Source organism: Anomaloglossus baeobatrachus, chromosome 9 (assembly GCF_048569485.1).
Source record: "Anomaloglossus baeobatrachus isolate aAnoBae1 chromosome 9, aAnoBae1.hap1, whole genome shotgun sequence".
In the NCBI taxonomy this organism is placed as follows: Eukaryota; Metazoa; Chordata; class Amphibia; order Anura; family Aromobatidae; genus Anomaloglossus; species Anomaloglossus baeobatrachus.
The window spans coordinates 290001-311256 of NC_134361.1; the positions used below are offsets into that span (position 1 = coordinate 290001).

General features: G+C 43.8%; 1 protein-coding gene across 4 annotated transcripts in view; it reads left to right on the top strand.

The window, feature by feature from the left end:
• The window catches only part of SYTL4 (synaptotagmin like 4), a 285835-nt gene that overhangs the window by 248756 nt on the left and 15823 nt on the right, over positions 1–21256 (top strand). For all 4 annotated transcript variants that reach the window (XM_075323037.1, XM_075323040.1, XM_075323038.1 and 1 more), the window contains exon 16: positions 302–510. In XM_075323037.1, the coding sequence (XP_075179152.1) occupies positions 302–510 (209 nt within the window). The remainder of the gene's footprint in view (positions 1–301; positions 511–21256) is intronic.

Genomic DNA, 21256 nt, shown 5'->3' on the forward strand with positions numbered 1-21256 from the left:
TCACCCGTGACTGTCGGGGTCTGGCCCATGCCCCGGCCTCCCCTCTTCATCTGCACAACTTTTTTGACAAAGGTTTGCTATTGGATCTGCTCTAATGAATGGTTACTGGACATGTGAACATTGGGGAAAGGCACGCCGGTAACGGTCCAGCACATATAACGTTTCTAGCCGGTCAGTGGAGCCATAACAGCAGAATCCAGGCCAACTCTCAGGGGAGCAAAACAATAGATTTCCAGATGACAAACCTGTGAACGTGGTTCAGGCTGGAGACCCATTAAGTGTCCATCTCTGTCTCGCACAGTTACTTGCTGCCGATCAAAAGCAGAAACACCAAGAGAAAAACGCCAGTGATGAAGAAAAGCCTCAATCCGCACTACAACCACACGTTTGTATACTGCGGGATTAAGCCAGAAGATCTACAAAACACGTGCCTGGAACTGACCGTCTGGGACAGAGAGCCCCTGGCCAGCAATGACTTTCTGGGAGGAGTGAGATTGGGCCCAGGGACAGGTGAGACAAGAAATCTTCTAGACTTATTGATGTTCTTAGCTAGTATTATGCCTCATTCACATGTCTGATTCGCATTGATACAACATGTACATATAAGAGGTTGCTGTATGTGCTGCTCCCATGTTCATGTTTTGTGTACTGTGTGGCCAGAAAAACCGTAATGAACACATCTATTATAAATCCAAGTCCCAGATCAAAAATATATATACAAGTGTATGGGTCCCTAAAAATGGACAGTCGAGAAACCCCATCTGTGTACAAGCCATGTTCTGTCCATTATTAACCCTGAAATGGGCAGGAGAAGCGTTTGAGAAAAGTACTGATGGTAAAAATTGACACATGGACCAAACGTGCTGAAAACTTGATCCAAAACACTGATGGAAATCCGTTCATTTTTTCACATGTACAAGAAGAAAATAGACCTCTCAATGAGGCTTTAGTAACTAGAGCCTCATGGGCCTTGGTGCTGGTGTTGGTCAGATGTATGGACCTTGGCATCTTTCTAAATCCTTAAAAAAAAAAAACATGCTGCCCCTCTCCCTTCATTATGTAGAAATATCCTGCATCCTACATTACCAGTAACCTATGTTACTGGTAAATATGTCCCATGTCCTGGAATATATGTCTCCATCCTGGATCCCATCCTGCTATATATGTCCCCCATCCTGGGACTCTAAGTGGTCTATGTGTCTCCCATCATGGAATATATGTCTCCCATCCTGGGCCCCTTCCTTGTAAATATGTCCCCTGACCTGGTATATATGTCTCCCATCCTAGGCCCTTTGCTTATATGTATGTCTCCCATCCTGGAATATATGTCTTCATCCTGGGCCCCATCCTGGTATATATGTCCCCCATCCTGGGATTCTAACTGGTCTATGTGTCTCCCATCATGCAATATATGTCTCCCATCCTGGGCCCCTTCCTTATATGTATGTCTCCCATCCTGTATTATGTCTCCCACCCTGGGCCCCTTCCTTATATATGTCTCCCATCCTGGAATATATATCTCCATCCTGGGCCCCATCCTGGCCTATGTGTCTCCCATTATGGAATATCCGTCTCCCATCCTGGGCCCCTTCCTGGTCTATGTGTCTCCCATATTGGGCCCCTTCCTGGTATATACAGTTAGGTCCAGATATATTTGGACAGTGACTGAATCTTTGTGATTTGGCCTCTGGGTGGCGCTATTTTTTGTTTCAAATAAAACAAAGGAGATGCAATTGAAGTGTAGACTTACAGGTTTAATTAAAAGGGTTGAACAAATATATCCTATGAAACCTTTAGAATTTACAACCATTCTCTACAAAGCCTCCTCATTGCAGAGACTCACTGGCTTATGTGAACAAAATAGTTAAACTAGAACTTTTATTAATATCATTTAAACTGTGCACGGCTATTTCACTAATTTTCTGAAACCTATCTCAGTCCGAATATTTCCAAAACAACCGGCCTCAGATACTGATATTTTCCAATTATACAGACCAAGCTGCAGTTAATATCACTAAGCTGCTGCAGAATTAATTCAATGCGTTTGTATCCAGCGCCTATTTATAAAGTGACTGGTGCCTATAAATTAACATCTATTACACCTTGGCACAATATATAATAAATCACTTATCCCCCCAGTTCCTCACATATACAGCAGCTTGTTTTTTTCATGACTGGCACTAAAAACTGTGGACACTCAGTCACCTCTATAGAGGAGATTAGTGCATAGATACAGGGCAGGCTATAATGCTATGTCTATATTCCCCTGTCACCTCTATAGAGGGCTGTTCACATTAGTGTATAGATACAGGGCAGGTTATAATGCTATGCCTATATTCCCCTGTCACCTCTATAGAGGGCTGTTCACATTAGTGCACAGATACAGGGCAGGCTATAAAGCTATGTCTATATTCCCATGTCACCTCTATAGAGGGCTGTTCACATTAGTGCATAGATACAGGGCAGGCTATAAAGCTATGTCTATATTCCCCTGTTACCTCTATAGAGGGCTGTTCACATTAGTGCATAGATACAGGGCAGGCTATAATGCTATGTCTATATTCCCCTGTCACCTCTATAGAGGACTGTTCACATTAGTGCACAGATACAGGGCAGGCTATAAAGCTATGTCTATATTCCCCTGTCACCTCTATAGAAGGCTGTTCACATTAGTGCATAGATACAGGGCAGGCTATAATGCTATGCCTATATTCCCCTGTCACCTCTATAGAGGGCTGTTCACATTAGTGCATAGATACAGGGCAGGCTATAATGCTATCCCTATATTCTCCTGTCACCTCTATAGAGGGCTGTTCACATTAGTGCATAGATACAGGGCAGGCTATGAGGCTATCCCTATATTCTCCTGTCACCTCTATAGAAGGCTGTTCACATTAGTGCATAGATACAGGGCAGGCTATGAGGCTATCCCTATATTCTCCTGTCACCTCTATAGAAGGCTGTTCACATTAGTGCATAGATACAGGGCAGGCTATGAGGCTATCCCTATATTCTCCTGTCACCTCTATAGAGGGCAGTAGTAAGGGGGCCATATGTCTCGTCAAATCTGACAGGTGCCCCGCCCCTATCAAACCCTATCAAAGTGTATTAAACACACCCCCTCCCCTCTCCTGACAGGCCCTATATTTTATAGGCTTTTGATTAGGCTTTTGATTAGGGATTTGATAGTGCAACTACACAGGTCCTATATTTTATAGGCTTTTGATTAGGCTTTTGATTAGGGATTTGATAGTGCAATCCTGATAGTGTAAATGCTTAGGATCCCACTATTTTATTCACTGATTATGAGAAATCTGATTTAGTGTAATTGTTTGGAATCATACCATTTTATTCAGTGTGGTTTTGTTGCAGAATTCATTCTGCTAGTGTAATTTGATTGGGCATATTATGTATATGGCCAAATTTATTTTATAGGCGTTTGATACAGAATTCATTCTGATAGTGTAATATGGTTGGGCATATTATGTATATGGCCAATTATACTATTACGCGTCTTATGCTATATAGCATTTCTTATAGCACCCATTCTGATAGTGTAATTTGGTTGGGCATATTATGTATATGGCCAATTATACTATTACGCATCTCTTATAGCACCCATGTAGAAAGTTTGTGTTTTATACTGTTTGTATAAATGAAAGACAGACACACTATCAAAATTTAAAAAGTTTATTGCTCAGAATTTAATTACATTCAGTTGCACATCAATTCAGTAGGAATGCAAAACGTCATATACATTACACTTGTAAAACAGTACAATATAAAATTATAATCACTGGCATAATACACTATTTAATAATACACATATGTTATGTCTCTTACATAATTATTTAGAGCATCACAATTCATCAGTCCAGCTGTTACATTGTGAGCCACATTGATTGCAGTATCGGGAAAGTCCTTTTTTTAGGCAGCAAACTTGCTTGTGTCAAACCTAATGGAGAATGTAAAGATTGAATTGGACGGCGTGGTGTCGATAGAGTCTGAGGTTTAGATATGCCACTAGCTTCATTGATGGGCATTTTTAAGCTGTCTAAAAGCGCTCTAGTAGTGGGATTACCCACTATGGTAGACGGTATATTTAACTCGGCCATTGCCTGCATAAACGTATTCCATCCCTGGGGTAAATTTCTGTTAGTCAAGGCATGGCTCTGTGTTGTATTACGTACTAAATCCAACATGTTCGATCCCGGTATTACAGAACCTCTGAAAATAAACTCGTTTTTATCATTCCACGATGTAATATTTTTGTTCTGCAGCAGTCTGTTTAGTAAAAATTCTGCATTCTTTTTATATCGCTGGTTTACATGACTTACAATTTCAATGGCTGTTTTGTTTTCATTAGGGTCTGAATTTGACAATTGCTGATGATCAGACTCGGGAGTGTTAATGATCTTTAAAGTTGATAATTCCATCGCATCGTGTTTAGCATGAACCAAGTATCTCTGTAGTACATCGCTATATTTTTTAATTTTCACATCGTCTGGTATGTCACGACGCTGTAAAATTTCGCTAATTTCATCATCAAGGCGGCGAATAACATTCTGTCGTATGTTGCCGCTAACTGGAGGGTTTAGTTTGATTAGTTCTTGTTTGGGGACTAGATACATTTTCTCTGTATGTTGCATTATTTGCCCGTGAGTAGACTTGTTATTATCGGGATTGCAAAGCCTAAAAGAGGACCTATAAACCCGCCGGTCTGCTTTAGTAGACGTTTCTTTTTCTTTATGGGCTGTGATTTATCACTCAGGGTTCTTATAGCTTTACGCCACTTCTTTAGTATATTTTTTTGCCGCTTTTTCAGAGGAATTCGCCCTTTCAAGATGTTTAATGCAATCTCTGCAATGGCTGTAATTAAATCACGGCTCGCATTGCATAAAATAGTTTTTCTGACAGCAGGAGTTGCCTTCACCAGCGTTTTTAAGAGAGCCCAGTTACGCCGGATTCTCTCAGACATCTTTACAACACTGCGTGCACAGCATAGAATGTCTGATTTAGTGTAAAATTCAGTTTTTAGAAGTAATTTTCTTTTGGATATATACAGCGGGCATAGCTGGTGGAAACAACCCCGTCCTTAAACGAAGATCCTCAGGGGTATTGGCTCTCAAGTCTACCAGCAAATACCCATAAGGCTCCCGTGTGGCATCCTCAAAAGCTTCTAAGAAGAAGCGCGTTTTTCCGGGGTACATTTGGCGTGCTAACGTAACAATTTGTAATTTATCTCGAGGATTATTAAAAAGTACCATGTACTTTGTGTTCAAATTTATCGTGCGACTTTTCTTACCCTGACAAAATATGTTTTGTACCAGGTAGAAAATGCTGAGGTTTCTGTGGTGTACATACTTGGTAAATGCTTTTTCTATCTCGCAGTTATCACTAGCACTCTCCATTAGGTCATCAACAATAGTCAAATTTACCTTGTCAGGCGGGAATAAGTCATCATCTACGAATGTATGCGGCAGACCCTCCACAAATCTGATGTTGGGAAAAGAGAGAGAAACTTCATCATACAGTTTTTGCCAGCATGAATAAAACCAAACAATATTATCGGGTTTGTGCGAAAAATGGGTTTCAATATTATGTAATAACTGTTTTATGAAATAACTTTTTCCAGAATTAGATGGCCCTGCTAGAATACAGGAGAATGGGTGCTGCAGTCTCGGGTCCATCATGATCCGCAACTAATAGCCGAATGGAAGGGTGGTAAAATCGTCTAACAGCCGGCGCTTTGTGTAAACACACTTTTGTGTTTTGCGTAATGGCCTTGTTTCGATATCCCAGTACTTTTTATTTCTCACAATACCCGATTGTTCAATGATAATACGTCTCTGGGTTTCTGCGTCACAATTACGCGGATAGTCCAGTACTAAATCTTTTAGACTGTTGAAATTAATAGATTGTGTGTTAGCAACATTGAGTGTTATACCCTTCACTTTTAAAACAGTTTTGCCATTATTGAGTTTGTATCCGTAGGTTTTTGGCCCGCAGATACAAATTCGGTGATGTAAGTGTCCTCGGGTATCTCACTGGTCAATTCCCCCAGGTAATCACCTAAAGTCGGGTTCCACTCACCATCTCTCTGCACAAAAATAACTGAATCTGTGTCGTGATAAAGACACCTTTCCTGCAACCGGTCCAGCAGAGAATAAAGCTCTAGTCTGGCATACGCCGTTGTAAAACAGGCAATAAAAATGTTTGTGTTTTTGTTGACGGTGTGGTGTCCTTTTGCATATTTCCAATTAATGGTCGCTGTTTCATCATCAATAAAATGAAGCATTGAAACGTCATAGTACGGTAGAAACACATGCTGAAAAAGCTCATCGGGGTCACTAACAATGCTGGTACAAGGTAAATTAGATCGCTGTGCAAACTTACCCCATAAAGAATTAAAAACAGCTTAGATATTTGCCTCTTAGCCGGATTCACGCCTATATCTTCATGGTGCAACTGCACACCTTCTCCCTCTAGAAAACAGTCAATGTATTGCTGTTTCTTGGCGTCATCAGTGCACCAGCTGGGATAGCCGGAAGCTTCCTGCTTATCCCTAAGATGTAATTTAATGTACGGGGCAAACAGATCATCACTGGTTTCAGGAAAATGCCAGATTTCATAGATGTGCGCTATCCTGTAGCCTTTTTCTACAGCCAGCTCGATCTCTATAGTGCACCATGTACCTGTCAGAGACCTTTCTTCGTCAGTATGACCGCAAACCTCTGTCTGTGAATTTTCAGCGCATGTGTAGCAAAGAGGGAACATTAATTTTTTGTTGAGTTTTACTGGCAGAACAGGAAAAAATAAATCTCTTGGGGGGTAGACCTTGACTTTGGCAATACCAAAGTATTTTTTAATGAAACCAAAATTCTCATAGATAATGTGCGGATGGCCTACAGGGTAGGTTTTGGTTTTGTTTACAAAGGGGTACAGGCTTGTGAAATCATAGTAATGTAATGTTTCCCCATCTTCCAGACTGTGATAGAGTTTAATGGCGTTAGTACGACCCCCATAAAGTGCATCACGGGGCTCTAAAGGTTTGGGGAAATCCATTTCAAGAAGAAATGATTGAAGGTTGGAATCTTTTTCAATCATTTCATTCCACTCATGCTCCCAAATCAATCTCACTGTGTAGCCCCAGTACTGCAAGTAACGCTTTTTAGCTAGAAAGGCATAATATAACTGGCCATAGGATGTGTTTGTGACCTTATTTGTGTCATTTTCATTATAACATACAGGGCAGCCATGGTAAAAACAACCCTGAAATTCAAAGGCTATGTGTTGGTTGTTAACACAGGCATAACCGTCTAAAAAATATTTCCCGACTTGTTTTTCACCACCTCTCAAAGCATGCTGAATGGCGATGTTCTCTGTGTGTGCTACATACATGAGCCACTGTATAGCGGGGGACGAAAAACGCTTTTTTGTTTTGTGATAATTATCACCAGGTAAAATGGCGATGGTCTGTTTTGGAAGAAATTTAAACCTGTACATGGCCATGCATACAGATGCCAAGGTGATGAGCTGAAACGGATCAACACATCTGGGCACTACAATTTTTTTCTTTTCTCGTTTACAGTATATGCTAACATTTTTCCTCGTCATGTCCATAACCCGCTCTCTATAGAGTTCACACGAGCGTCTCAGAATCTCAACATCTTGTTTGCAATAAGATTTTAGCTCAGACTTAAAGTCAAAAATGGTGTCTGTCTGGGCATCATACCACCCCATAAACTCACCTTTCTCACTAGGTGTCATATACTCCACCCCGTAATATTTTACAGGTGGTAGGGGACCCACATAGTTTTGATTTTCCTCAGTATTAAAAAAGTGTGGGAAATGACCTTTTGAACCCGAAAAACCCATAGCTTGTGGTAGCTTACCAAGCTTCATGGGGATGAAATTGAGCGAGTCTATGAATCTTATTCCCAAATCAGGTAACGTCACACACAAGAGACGACCACCTTGGGCTATCAGCTTCACTTGTAGTTTTTCAGCAATCAACTCCTTAACAATAAAGTAACCGTCATATCTGCCGGCATTGTGGGCTATACACGTATAGCCTGAAAATTTACCGCTGGTTAAAAACTGAACAAAGTCATGAGTGCATGTTTTACCTTCAAACTCCCAGGAAGGGTGTCCATACAGCGTTGTGGCATAAATGTAATTTGGGATGTGCGTGCCTGTCTCCTGCATGCATTCAAAGTCATAAAACATATATCGATCTGTCTCGCCCTTTGGTACATACTGCTGCATGTAACAAAGATGATCATCAAACTTATTTAGGCGCATGCGACAAACAGAGCAACGCAGACCGCTACATTTATGCTCAGTCTCGCTATTTCTGTACACAAAATGGTGACATTCATCACAAAATGTTTTCATCCTGCAGAATGTTGGGTTATCTACAGCTAATTGCATGTGGTTATCTAAGCACCTGCTCGAGCGACAATAGACACGACAGATAGGACACCGAGGTTGTTCCGCAACAGGGCTTTCCACACAGGCCTCTTTTTGACAGGCTTTACAAAAATACTGACAAGAATGATTATATTTGTGATGAAACACCGAATTGCATCTTTCACAAAAGTAAGCCTCACCGATAAAACCCTTCATATTTTTGATTCCATAGTAGTGATTATCATGATGCAATATGAATACGGTTTTGACCCTAGCTGTATTAGCTGTTTGAAAGTACCGCCAATCACCCTTATTGTAGTACAACACTTTAATTGTGACGTCCAGATGATCCTCAAAATCTGCAATATCGCTAAAGCTTACTAGCTGACTCTCAGGGATACCCAGGGCTGTGTGTATGCTTTTAGCGCGGCTCAATAAAATGGCGTCACTGACATCTGTGTCAGCCATCACTGCACACACACTAACAGCAAAACACAGATTTGTGCTGTAATTGTTAAAATCGTACAGCCAGCGTCTCTTTTGTTTAATGATCTGGCTGCTCGCTATAGATTTCAAGCGTCTTTTCACACCCCCGCTATACAGTGGCTCATGTATGTAGCACACACAGAGAACATCGCCATTCAGCATGCTTTGAGAGGTGGTGAAAAACAAGTCGGGAAATATTTTTTAGACGGTTATGCCTGTGTTAACAACCAACACATAGCCTTTGAATTTCAGGGTTGTTTTTACCATGGCTGCCCTGTATGTTATAATGAAAATGACACAAATAAGGTCACAAACACATCCTATGGCCAGTTATATTATGCCTTTCTAGCTAAAAAGCGTTACTTGCAGTACTGGGGCTACACAGTGAGATTGATTTGGGAGCATGAGTGGAATGAAATGATTGAAAAAGATTCCAACCTTCAATCATTTCTTCTTGAAATGGATTTCCCCAAACCTTTAGAGCCCCGTGATGCACTTTATGGGGGTCGTACTAACGCCATTAAACTCTATCACAGTCTGGAAGATGGGGAAACATTACATTACTATGATTTCACAAGCCTGTACCCCTTTGTAAACAAAACTAAAACCTACCCTGTAGGCCATCCGCACATTATCTATGAGAATTTTGGTTTCATTAAAAAATACTTTGGTATTGCCAAAGTCAAGGTCTACCCCCCAAGAGATTTATTTTTTCCTGTTCTGCCAGTAAAACTCAACAAAAAATTAATGTTCCCTCTTTGCTACACATGCGCTGAAAATTCACAGACAGAGGTTTGCGGTCATACTGACGAAGAAAGGTCTCTGACAGGTACATGGTGCACTATAGAGATCGAGCTGGCTGTAGAAAAAGGCTACAGGATAGCGCACATCTATGAAATCTGGCATTTTCCTGAAACCAGTGATGATCTGTTTGCCCCGTACATTAAATTACATCTTAGGGATAAGCAGGAAGCTTCCGGCTATCCCAGCTGGTGCACTGATGACGCCAAGAAACAGCAATACATTGACTGTTTTCTAGAGGGAGAAGGTGTGCAGTTGCACCATGAAGATATAGGCGTGAATCCGGCTAAGAGGCAAATATCTAAGCTGTTTTTAAATTCTTTATGGGGTAAGTTTGCACAGCGATCTAATTTACCTTGTACCAGCATTGTTAGTGACCCCGATGAGCTTTTTCAGCATGTGTTTCTACCGTACTATGACGTTTCAATGCTTCATTTTATTGATGATGAAACAGCGACCATTAATTGGAAATATGCAAAAGGACACCACACCGTCAACAAAAACACAAACATTTTTATTGCCTGTTTTACAACGGCGTATGCCAGACTAGAGCTTTATTCTCTGCTGGACCGGTTGCAGGAAAGGTGTCTTTATCACGACACAGATTCAGTTATTTTTGTGCAGAGAGATGGTGAGTGGAACCCGACTTTAGGTGATTACCTGGGGGAATTGACCAGTGAGATACCCGAGGACACTTACATCACCGAATTTGTATCTGCGGGCCCAAAAACCTACGGATACAAACTCAATAATGGCAAAACTGTTTTAAAAGTGAAGGGTATAACACTCAATGTTGCTAACACACAATCTATTAATTTCAACAGTCTAAAAGATTTAGTACTGGACTATCCGCGTAATTGTGACGCAGAAACCCAGAGACGTATTATCATTGAACAATCGGGTATTGTGAGAAATAAAAAGTACTGGGATATCGAAACAAGGCCATTACGCAAAACACAAAAGTGTGTTTACACAAAGCGCCGGCTGTTAGACGATTTTACCACCCTTCCATTCGGCTATTAGTTGCGGATCATGATGGACCCGAGACTGCAGCACCCATTCTCCTGTATTCTAGCAGGGCCATCTAATTCTGGAAAAAGTTATTTCATAAAACAGTTATTACATAATATTGAAACCCATTTTTCGCACAAACCCGATAATATTGTTTGGTTTTATTCATGCTGGCAAAAACTGTATGATGAAGTTTCTCTCTCTTTTCCCAACATCAGATTTGTGGAGGGTCTGCCGCATACATTCGTAGATGATGACTTATTCCCGCCTGACAAGGTAAATTTGACTATTGTTGATGACCTAATGGAGAGTGCTAGTGATAACTGCGAGATAGAAAAAGCATTTACCAAGTATGTACACCACAGAAACCTCAGCATTTTCTACCTGGTACAAAACATATTTTGTCAGGGTAAGAAAAGTCGCACGATAAATTTGAACACAAAGTACATGGTACTTTTTAATAATCCTCGAGATAAATTACAAATTGTTACGTTAGCACGCCAAATGTACCCCGGAAAAACGCGCTTCTTAGAAGCTTTTGAGGATGCCACACGGGAGCCTTATGGGTATTTGCTGGTAGACTTGAGAGCCAATACCCCTGAGGATCTTCGTTTAAGGACGGGGTTGTTTCCACCAGCTATGCCCGCTGTATATATCCAAAAGAAAATTACTTCTAAAAACTGAATTTTACACTAAATCAGACATTCTATGCTGTGCACGCAGTGTTGTAAAGATGTCTGAGAGAATCCGGCGTAACTGGGCTCTCTTAAAAACGCTGGTGAAGGCAACTCCTGCTGTCAGAAAAACTATTTTATGCAATGCGAGCCGTGATTTAATTACAGCCATTGCAGAGATTGCATTAAACATCTTGAAAGGGCGAATTCCTCTGAAAAAGCGGCAAAAAAATATACTAAAGAAGTGGCGTAAAGCTATAAGAACCCTGAGTGATAAATCACAGCCCATAAAGAAAAAGAAACGTCTACTAAAGCAGACCGGCGGGTTTATAGGTCCTCTTTTAGGCTTTGCAATCCCGATAATAACAAGTCTACTCACGGGCAAATAATGCAACATACAGAGAAAATGTATCTAGTCCCCAAACAAGAACTAATCAAACTAAACCCTCCAGTTAGCGGCAACATACGACAGAATGTTATTCGCCGCCTTGATGATGAAATTAGCGAAATTTTACAGCGTCGTGACATACCAGACGATGTGAAAATTAAAAAATATAGCGATGTACTACAGAGATACTTGGTTCATGCTAAACACGATGCGATGGAATTATCAACTTTAAAGATCATTAACACTCCCGAGTCTGATCATCAGCAATTGTCAAATTCAGACCCTAATGAAAACAAAACAGCCATTGAAATTGTAAGTCATGTAAACCAGCGATATAAAAAGAATGCAGAATTTTTACTAAACAGACTGCTGCAGAACAAAAATATTACATCGTGGAATGATAAAAACGAGTTTATTTTCAGAGGTTCTGTAATACCGGGATCGAACATGTTGGATTTAGTACGTAATACAACACAGAGCCATGCCTTGACTAACAGAAATTTACCCCAGGGATGGAATACGTTTATGCAGGCAATGGCCGAGTTAAATATACCGTCTACCATAGTGGGTAATCCCACTACTAGAGCGCTTTTAGACAGCTTAAAAATGCCCATCAATGAAGCTAGTGGCATATCTAAACCTCAGACTCTATCGACACCACGCCGTCCAATTCAATCTTTACATTCTCCATTAGGTTTGACACAAGCAAGTTTGCTGCCTAAAAAAAGGACTTTCCCGATACTGCAATCAATGTGGCTCACAATGTAACAGCTGGACTGATGAATTGTGATGCTCTAAATAATTATGTAAGAGACATAACATATGTGTATTATTAAATAGTGTATTATGCCAGTGATTATAATTTTATATTGTACTGTTTTACAAGTGTAATGTATATGACGTTTTGCATTCCTACTGAATTGATGTGCAACTGAATGTAATTAAATTCTGAGCAATAAACTTTTTAAATTTTGATAGTGTGTCTGTCTTTCATTTATACAAACAGTATAAAACACAAACTTTCTACATGGGTGCTATAAGAGATGCGTAATAGTATAATTGGCCATATACATAATATGCCCAACCAAATTACACTATCAGAATGGGTGCTATAAGAAATGCTATATAGCATAAGACGCGTAATAGTATAATTGGCCATATACATAATATGCCCAACCATATTACACTATCAGAATGAATTCTGTATCAAACGCCTATAAAATAAATTTGGCCATATACATAATATGCCCAATCAAATTACACTAGCAGAATGAATTCTGCAACAAAACCACACTGAATAAAATGGTATGATTCCAAACAATTACACTAAATCAGATTTCTCATAATCAGTGAATAAAATAGTGGGATCCTAAGCATTTACACTATCAGGATTGCACTATCAAATCCCTAATCAAAAGCCTAATCAAAAGCCTATAAAATATAGGACCTGTGTAGTTGCACTATCAAATCCCTAATCAAAAGCCTAATCAAAAGCCTATAAAATATAGGGCCTGTCAGGAGAGGGGAGGGGGTGTGTTTAATACACTTTGATAGGGTTTGATAGGGGCGGGGCACCTGTCAGATTTGACGAGACATATGGCCCCCTTACTACTGAGGGCTGTTCACATTAGTGCATAGATACAGGGCAGGCTATAATGCTATCCCTATATTCTCCTGTCACCTCTATAGAAGGCTGTTCACATTAGTGCATAGATACAGGGCAGGCTATAATGCTATCCCTATATTCTCCTGTCACCTCTATAGAGGGCTGTTCACATTAGTGCATAGATACAAGGCAGGCTATAATGCTATCCCTATATTCCCCTGTCACCTCTATAGAGGGCTGTTCACATTAGTGCATAGATACAAGGCAGGCTATAATGCTATCCCTATATTCTCCTGTCACCTCTATAGAGGGCTGTTCACATTAGTGCATAGATACAGGGCAGGCTATAATGCTATCCCTATATTCTCCTGTCACCTCTATAGAGGGCTGTTCACATTAGTGCATAGATACAGGGCAGGCTATAATGCTATCCCTATATTCTCCTGTCACCTCTATAGAGGGCTGTTCACATTAGTGCATAGATACAGGGCAGGCTATAATGCTATGTCTATATTCTCCTGTCACCTCTATAGAGGGCTGTTCACATTAGTGCATAGATACAGGGCAGGCTATAATGCTATGTCTATATTCCCCTGTCACCTCTATAGAAGGCAGTTCACATTAGTGCATAGATACAGGGCAGGCTATAATGCTATGTCTATATTCCCCTGTCACCTCTATAGAGGGCTGTTCACATTAGTGCATAGATACAGGGCAGGCTATAATGCTATGTCTATATTCCCCTGTCACCTCTATAGAGGGCTGTTCACATTAGTGCATAGATACAGGGCAGGCTATAATGCTATGTCTATATTCCCCTGTCACCTCTATAGAGGGCTGTTCACATTAGTGCATAGATACAGGGAAGGCTATAATGCTATGCCTATATTCCCCTGTCACCTCTATAGAGGGCTGTTCACATTAGTGCATAGATACAGGGCAGGCTATAAAGCTATGTCTATATTCCCCTGTCACCTCTATAGAGGGCTGTTCACATTAGTGCATAGATACAGGGCAGGCTATAATGCTATGTCTATAGTCCCCTGTCACCTCTATAGAGGGCTGTTCACATTAGTGCATAGATACAGGGCAGGCTATAATGCTATGTCTATATTCCCCTGTCACCTCTATAGAGGGCTGTTCACATTAGTGCATAGATACAGGGCAGGCTATGAGGCTATGCCTATATTCCCCTGTCCCCTCTATAGAGGGCTGTTCACATTAGTGCATATGTCGCGGGCGGAGGAGGGGACGCTGCGCTCTCCCACTGCTCGGGTCCGGCTGCCGCTGCTGCTCGGTGGTGGCTCGAGCGGTGGGCCGGATCCCGGGGACTCGAGCAGCGTTCCTCGCCCGTGAGTGAAAAGGGGATTTGATTGTGGGGATTGGATATTGTCCGTGACGCCACCCACGGTTGTGGTGAGATTGGTGACACCACCGCTGCTCTGGACGGGGATCCCGGGAGCGATGACAGGGAGCAGCCTGGATGTTCTCCCCTCCGTGGGTAGGGGGTTGGTTGTCCCGGGGCCCGGTGATGGGGTAGGGATGGATGGCAGGCAGGTTACGGGGCCTGGCGAGGTGCAGGGTCGTGGGGGCAGCGCTGCCAGCCAATGATGAGGACACAGTTCTCGGTAAAACACACGGCTGGATGGACGGGTCCCACAGACGGCTGCGGTGTTGTTTCTCCCGGCAGGTTGATGGTGACTGCCTTTCCCTGCACCTGTGTACTGTAAACGGTCCCAATGGGTTCCCACCGGTAACCCGCTCCCCAGTTTGGATGGGAGCTGAAGGAGCCCCTTTTGCCCGCAGGCTCTGGCCCTGGGAACTTTAGCCTTGGCGGTAACTGTGTTTCCCTCTCTCGGTTGGACTGTTGCCTTCGGTCGGGACTTGGCTGCTGGGAAACCCAGGAGGTTCCCTTCGCTAACGAATTCGGCAAATTCACGTCGACTCCTAGCCTTGCCGGGGTCCGTAAGCCCCTGCCAGATGGTGCTGACTTCTCTTTGCGTACCGGTCCGGTACCGCCGGGCCACCGCCCGTCCACGGTCCTTACGGTAGACTCCGATAGGCCACTCCTGCAGACGGTCACCACCGTCTGCCAACCTTGCTGATCCGTCCGGGCCACACACCCGGACCAACTTCCGTCTGCTCTACTACCACGTTCCTTCCACTTTCCACTCTCAAACTGAACTGCCTGCTTTTCCCGCCTCCAGGACTGTGAACTCCTCGGTGGGCGGGACCAACTGCCTGGCCCACCCCCCTGGTGTGGACATCAGCCCCTGGAGGAAGGCAACAAGGGTTTCTGTCTGACTTCGGTGTGCCTGACCGGGAGTGTGGGGTGTGTAGGTGTTGTTCTCTGTGGCCCCTGGCTTGTCCAGGGCGCCACATTCCCCCTTAGTAAAATGCAGACCATCCGCGGGCTTCCCGTCCATCACCGGTTTTATTTTCACAACTGAAAAGATAAACGGTAAGACAGGGATTACAAGTATAATAACATCTTCCCACATCGGGAGGTACTCTTACTTTAACGTTGCAAACGGTTATGGCTTCCGCTCTCTCCCACCCACGCAACCTGATCCTGATTCTGCCCCTAAGCAAACAGGCAGCACCCCTTGACCCCAGTCCAGCACAAGTTGCCCGAGCGGGTTCTGTCCTTTTCAGGGGACCCAGCCTGCTCCACTGCAGGGCCTTCCTCCAATCTGCCTCTCCGGAGGCGGCAACGGTGAAAGCCACAAACATAATTATTTACAAGCCACAAGTTCGTGGTTGCCTTGCTAGTTCTCATACTTGTCCATAAGGAGTCCCTTACGCAAAACTTGTAGACAGTCCCCACGGGGACAACGGTGCCGGCAACGACCGGTCTCAATCAGGCTGACAATCAGGTAACTTTCTTCTGCTAATTGGCTTATCATTCATAAAACTTTAAACAGCACTCTGGTGGTCCCAACGGGGAAAACTGCAACGGGACTCCGCTGCCATTATTCGGATTCCTCGGCATCTGTCGGGGGAGGGGGCACGGTATACACACGGGCCTCTTGGCTGCCCCTCAACTTTGCATCTAGCGCAAACCACCCCCTCTCCCCGCAGTGACAGGTGTACTGTACCAGGTCTCCGGGCATTAGATTGCGGCCTGGATGCTCCTCTGGCAGGTGGGCATTAATATCCCGCCGGGCTATAAAGACCTCGGCCTCCAGGCCCGGTTCGTAGATGAAACCATAGCCCCGGCGGACATCAAACCGCCTCACCTGCCCTTCATACAGGGGGCCCCGGACACGGAAAGTCGCTTGCCTCAGACTCTCCTTTTCCCGGATCGTACGGGCCACCATCTCCGCCTTTTTCCTCTCTCTTTCCGCGATCTCCGGGCCCAGCGGTGTCTGCTCCCTGTCCCAATACGGAGCTGCTGCGAGCTCCGGAGCACGGTTCGGGCCCCGCGAGACCTTCTGGACACTACCCACCACTGGTGATCTGGGTGGAAGGTCCCGCGGTGACTTGGCCTTGCAGCGGCAACCCGACGCAACCTCAGCCGAGGTGTGGTGGATGGGCACAGGGGTCTTCTTCCGCCGGGCCTCCTGCACAGAGCGGCCTGTCGGTTCCGGCTCGGGGGGAGTCTCTGTAGATGCCTCCGGCTCGGGCTTCTGTACTTTCCAGGGCAGCACTTCCGGTCGGTCACGGGCTCTGGCTACAGGTCGATCCGCCTGGGCGGACATGCAGGGTACCGCTACCGGTTGCAGGGGTAGCGGACCTAGTGGCGGGGCCGCGGCGGCCGGCACGGGTAGCGGGGGAGGTAGCAGAGCGAGCGGGCGTGGACCGGGTCCCTCGGCCGCGATGACCGACCCACTAGAGGTACAGGGGCGTGGGTCACTCACCCTCCCTTCCGAAGCTCCCTCTTCCTCGCGTCTCCGCACGGTCGCTACAACCTCCGCCATGTCGGCCTCCCACTCCTCCAAGAGGAGCTGCATCTTGACCTGCAGCCGTTGTTGGAGCTGCGCGGTCCGGATCTACACCCACGCCGCGGTTCCAGGCGCGGGGGCTACGGGGCTTATGTCCCTGGTGTGGACAATCAGCCCCTGGAGGAAGGCAACAAGGGTTTCTGTCTGACTTCGGTGTGCCTGACCGGGAGTGTGGGGTGTGTAGGTGGTGTTCTCTGTGGCCCCTGGCTTGTCCAGGGCGCCAGACACATAGATACAGGGCAGGCTATAATGCTATGTCTATATTCCCCTGTCACCTCTATAGAGGACTGTTCACATTAGTGCATAGATACAGGGCAGGCTATAATGCTATGTCTATATTCTCCTGTTACCTCTATAGAGGGCTGTTCACATTAGTGCATAGATACAGGGCAGGCTATAATGCTATGTCTATATTCTCCTGTCACCTCTATAGAAGGCTGTTCACATTAGTGTATAGATACAGGGCAGGCTATAATGCTATGTCTATATTCTCCTGTCACCTCTATAGAAGGCTGTTCACATTAGTGCATAGATACAGGGCAGGCTATAATGCTATGTCTATATTCTCCTGTCACCTCTATAGAGGGCTGTTCACATTAGTGCATAGATACAGGGCAGGCTATAATGCTATGCCTATATTCTCCTGTCGCCTCTATAGAGGGCTGTTCACATTAGTGCATAGATACAGGGCAGGCTATAATGCTATGCCTATATTCCCCTGTCACCTCTATAGAGGGCTGTTCACATTAGTGTATAGATACAGGGCAGGCTATAATGCTATGTCTATATTCTCCTGTTACCTCTATAGAGGGCTGTTCACATTAGTGCATAGATACAGGGCAGGCTATAATGCTATGCCTATATTCTCCTGTCGCCTCTATAGAGGGCTGTTCACATTAGTGCATAGATACAGGGCAGGCTATAATGCTATGCCTATAGTCCCCTGTCACTTCTATAGAGGGCTGTTCACATTAGTGTATAGATACAAGGCAGGCTATAATGCTATGCCTATATTCTCCTGTCACCTCTATAGAAGGCTGTTCACATTAGTGTATATATACAGGGCAGGTTATAATGCTATGTCTATATTCTCCTGTCACCTCTATAGAAGGCTGTTCACATTAGTGCATAGATACAGGGCAGGCTATAATGCTATGTCTATATTCCCCTGTCACCTCTATAGAAGGCTGTTCACATTAGTGCATAGATACAGGGCAGGCTATGAGGCTATCCCTATATTCCCCTGTCACCTCTATAGAGGGCTGTTCACATTAGTGCATAGATACAGGGCAGGCTATAATGCTATCCCTATATTCTCCTGTCACCTCTATAGAGGGCTGTTCACATTAGTGCATAGATACAGGGCAGGTTATAATGCTATGCCTATATTCTCCTGTCACCTCTATAGAGGGCTGTTCACATTAGTGCATAGATACAGGGCAGGCTATAATGCTATGTCTATATTCTCCTGTCACCTCTATAGAGGGCTGTTCACATTAGTGCATAGATACAGGGCAGGCTATAATGCTATGCCTATATTCCCCTGTCACCTCTATAGAGGGCTGTTCACATTAGTGCATAGATACAGGGCAGGCTATAATGCTATCCCTATATTCTCCTGTCACCTCTATAGAGGACTGTTCACATTAGTGCATAGATACAGGGCAGGCTATAATGCTATCCCTATATTCTCCTGTCACCTTTATAGAGGACTGTTCACATTAGTGCATAGATACAGGGCAGGCTATAATGCTATGTCTATATTCTCCTGTCACCTCTATAGAGGACTGTTCACATTAGTGCATAGATACAGGGCAGGCTATAATGCTATGCCTATATTCTCCTGTCACCTCTATAGAGGGCTGTTCACATTAGTGCATAGATACAGGGCAGGCTATAATGCTATGCCTATATTCTCCTGTCACCTCTATAGAAGGCTGTTCACATTAGTGCATAGATACAGGGCAGGCTATAATGCTATGCCTATATTCCCCTGTCACCTCTATAGAGGGCTGTTCACATTAGTGTATAGATACAGGGCAGGCTATAATGCTATGCCTATATTCTCCTGTCACCCCTATAGAGGGCTGTTCACATTAGTGCATAGATACAGGGCAGGCTATAATGCTATGTCTATATTCTCCTGTCACCTCTATAGAGGACTGTTCACATTAGTGCATAGATACAGGGCAGGCTATAATGCTATGTCTATATTCCCCTGTCACCTCTATAGAAGGCTGTTCACATTAGTGCATAGATACAGGGCAGGCTATAATGCTATGTCTATATTCCCCTGTCACCTCTATAGAAGGCTGTTCACATTAGTGCATAGATACAGGGCAGGCTATAATGCTATGTCTATATTCCCCTGTCACCTCTATAGAGGGCTGTTCACATTAGTGTATAGATACAGGGCAGGCTATAATGCTATCCCTATATTCTCCTGTTACCTCTATAGAGGACTGTTCACATTAGTGCATAGATACAGGGCAGGCTATAATGCTATGTCTATATTCCCCTGTCACCTCTATAGAGGACTGTTCACATTAGTGTATAGATACAGGGCAGGCTATAATGCTATGTCTATATTCCCCTGTCACCTCTATAGAGGACTGTTCACATTAGTGCATAGATACAGGGCAGGCTATAATGCTATGCCTATATTCTCCTGTCGCCTCTATAGAGGACTGTTCACATTAGTGTATAGATACAGGGCAGGCTATAATGCTATCCCTATATTCTCCTGTCACCTCTATAGAGGGCTGTTCACATTAGTGCATAGATACAGGGCAGGCTATAATGCTATGTCTATATTTCCCTGTCACCTCTATAGAGGGCTGTTCACATTAGTGCATAGATACAGGGCAGGCTATAATGCTATCCCTATATTCTCCTGTCACCTCTATAGAGGGCTGTTCACATTAGTGCATAGATACAGGGCAGGCTATAATGCTATGCCTATATTCTCCTGTCACCTCTATAGAGGGCTGTTCACATTAGTGCATAGATACAGGGCAGGCTATAATGCTATCCCTATATTCTCCTGTCGCCTCTATAGAGGGCTGTTCACATTAGTGCATAGATACAGGGCAGGCTATAATGCTATGTCTATATTCCCCTGTCACCTCTATAGAGGGCTGTTCACATTAGTGTATAGATACAGGGCAGGCTATAAAGCTATGTCTATATTCTCCTGTCACCTCTATAGAGGGCTGTTCACATTAGTGCATAGATACAGGGCAGGCTATAATGCTATGCCTATATTCTCCTGTCACCTCTATAGACGACTGTTCACATTAGTGCATAGATACAGGTCAGGCTATAATGCTATGTCTATATTCTCCTGTTACCTCTATAGAGGGCTGTTCACATTAGTGTATAGATACAGGGCAGGCTATAATGCTATGCCTATATTCCCCTGTCACCTCTATAGAGGGCTGTTCACATTAGTGTATAGATACAGGGCAGGCTATAATGCTATCCCTATATTCTCCTGTCGCCTCTATAGAGGGCTGTTCACATTAGTGTATAGATACAGGGCAGGCTATAATGCTATCCCTATATTCTCCTGTCACCTCTATAGAGGACTGTTCACATTAGTGCATAGATACAGGTCAGGCTATAATGCTATGTCTATATTCTCCTGTCACCTCTATAGAGGGCTGTTCACATTAGTGTATAGATACAGGTCAGGCTATAATGCTATGCCTATATTCCCCTGTCACCTCTATAGAGGGCTGTTCACATTAGTGTATAGATACAGGGCAGGCTATAAAGCTATGCCTATATTCCCCTGTCACCTCTATAGAGGGCTGTTCACATTAGTGTATAGATACAGGGCAGGCTATAATGCTATCCCTATATTCTCCTGTCGCCTCTATAGAGGACTGTTCACATTAGTGTATAGATACAGGGCAGGCTATAAAGCTATGCC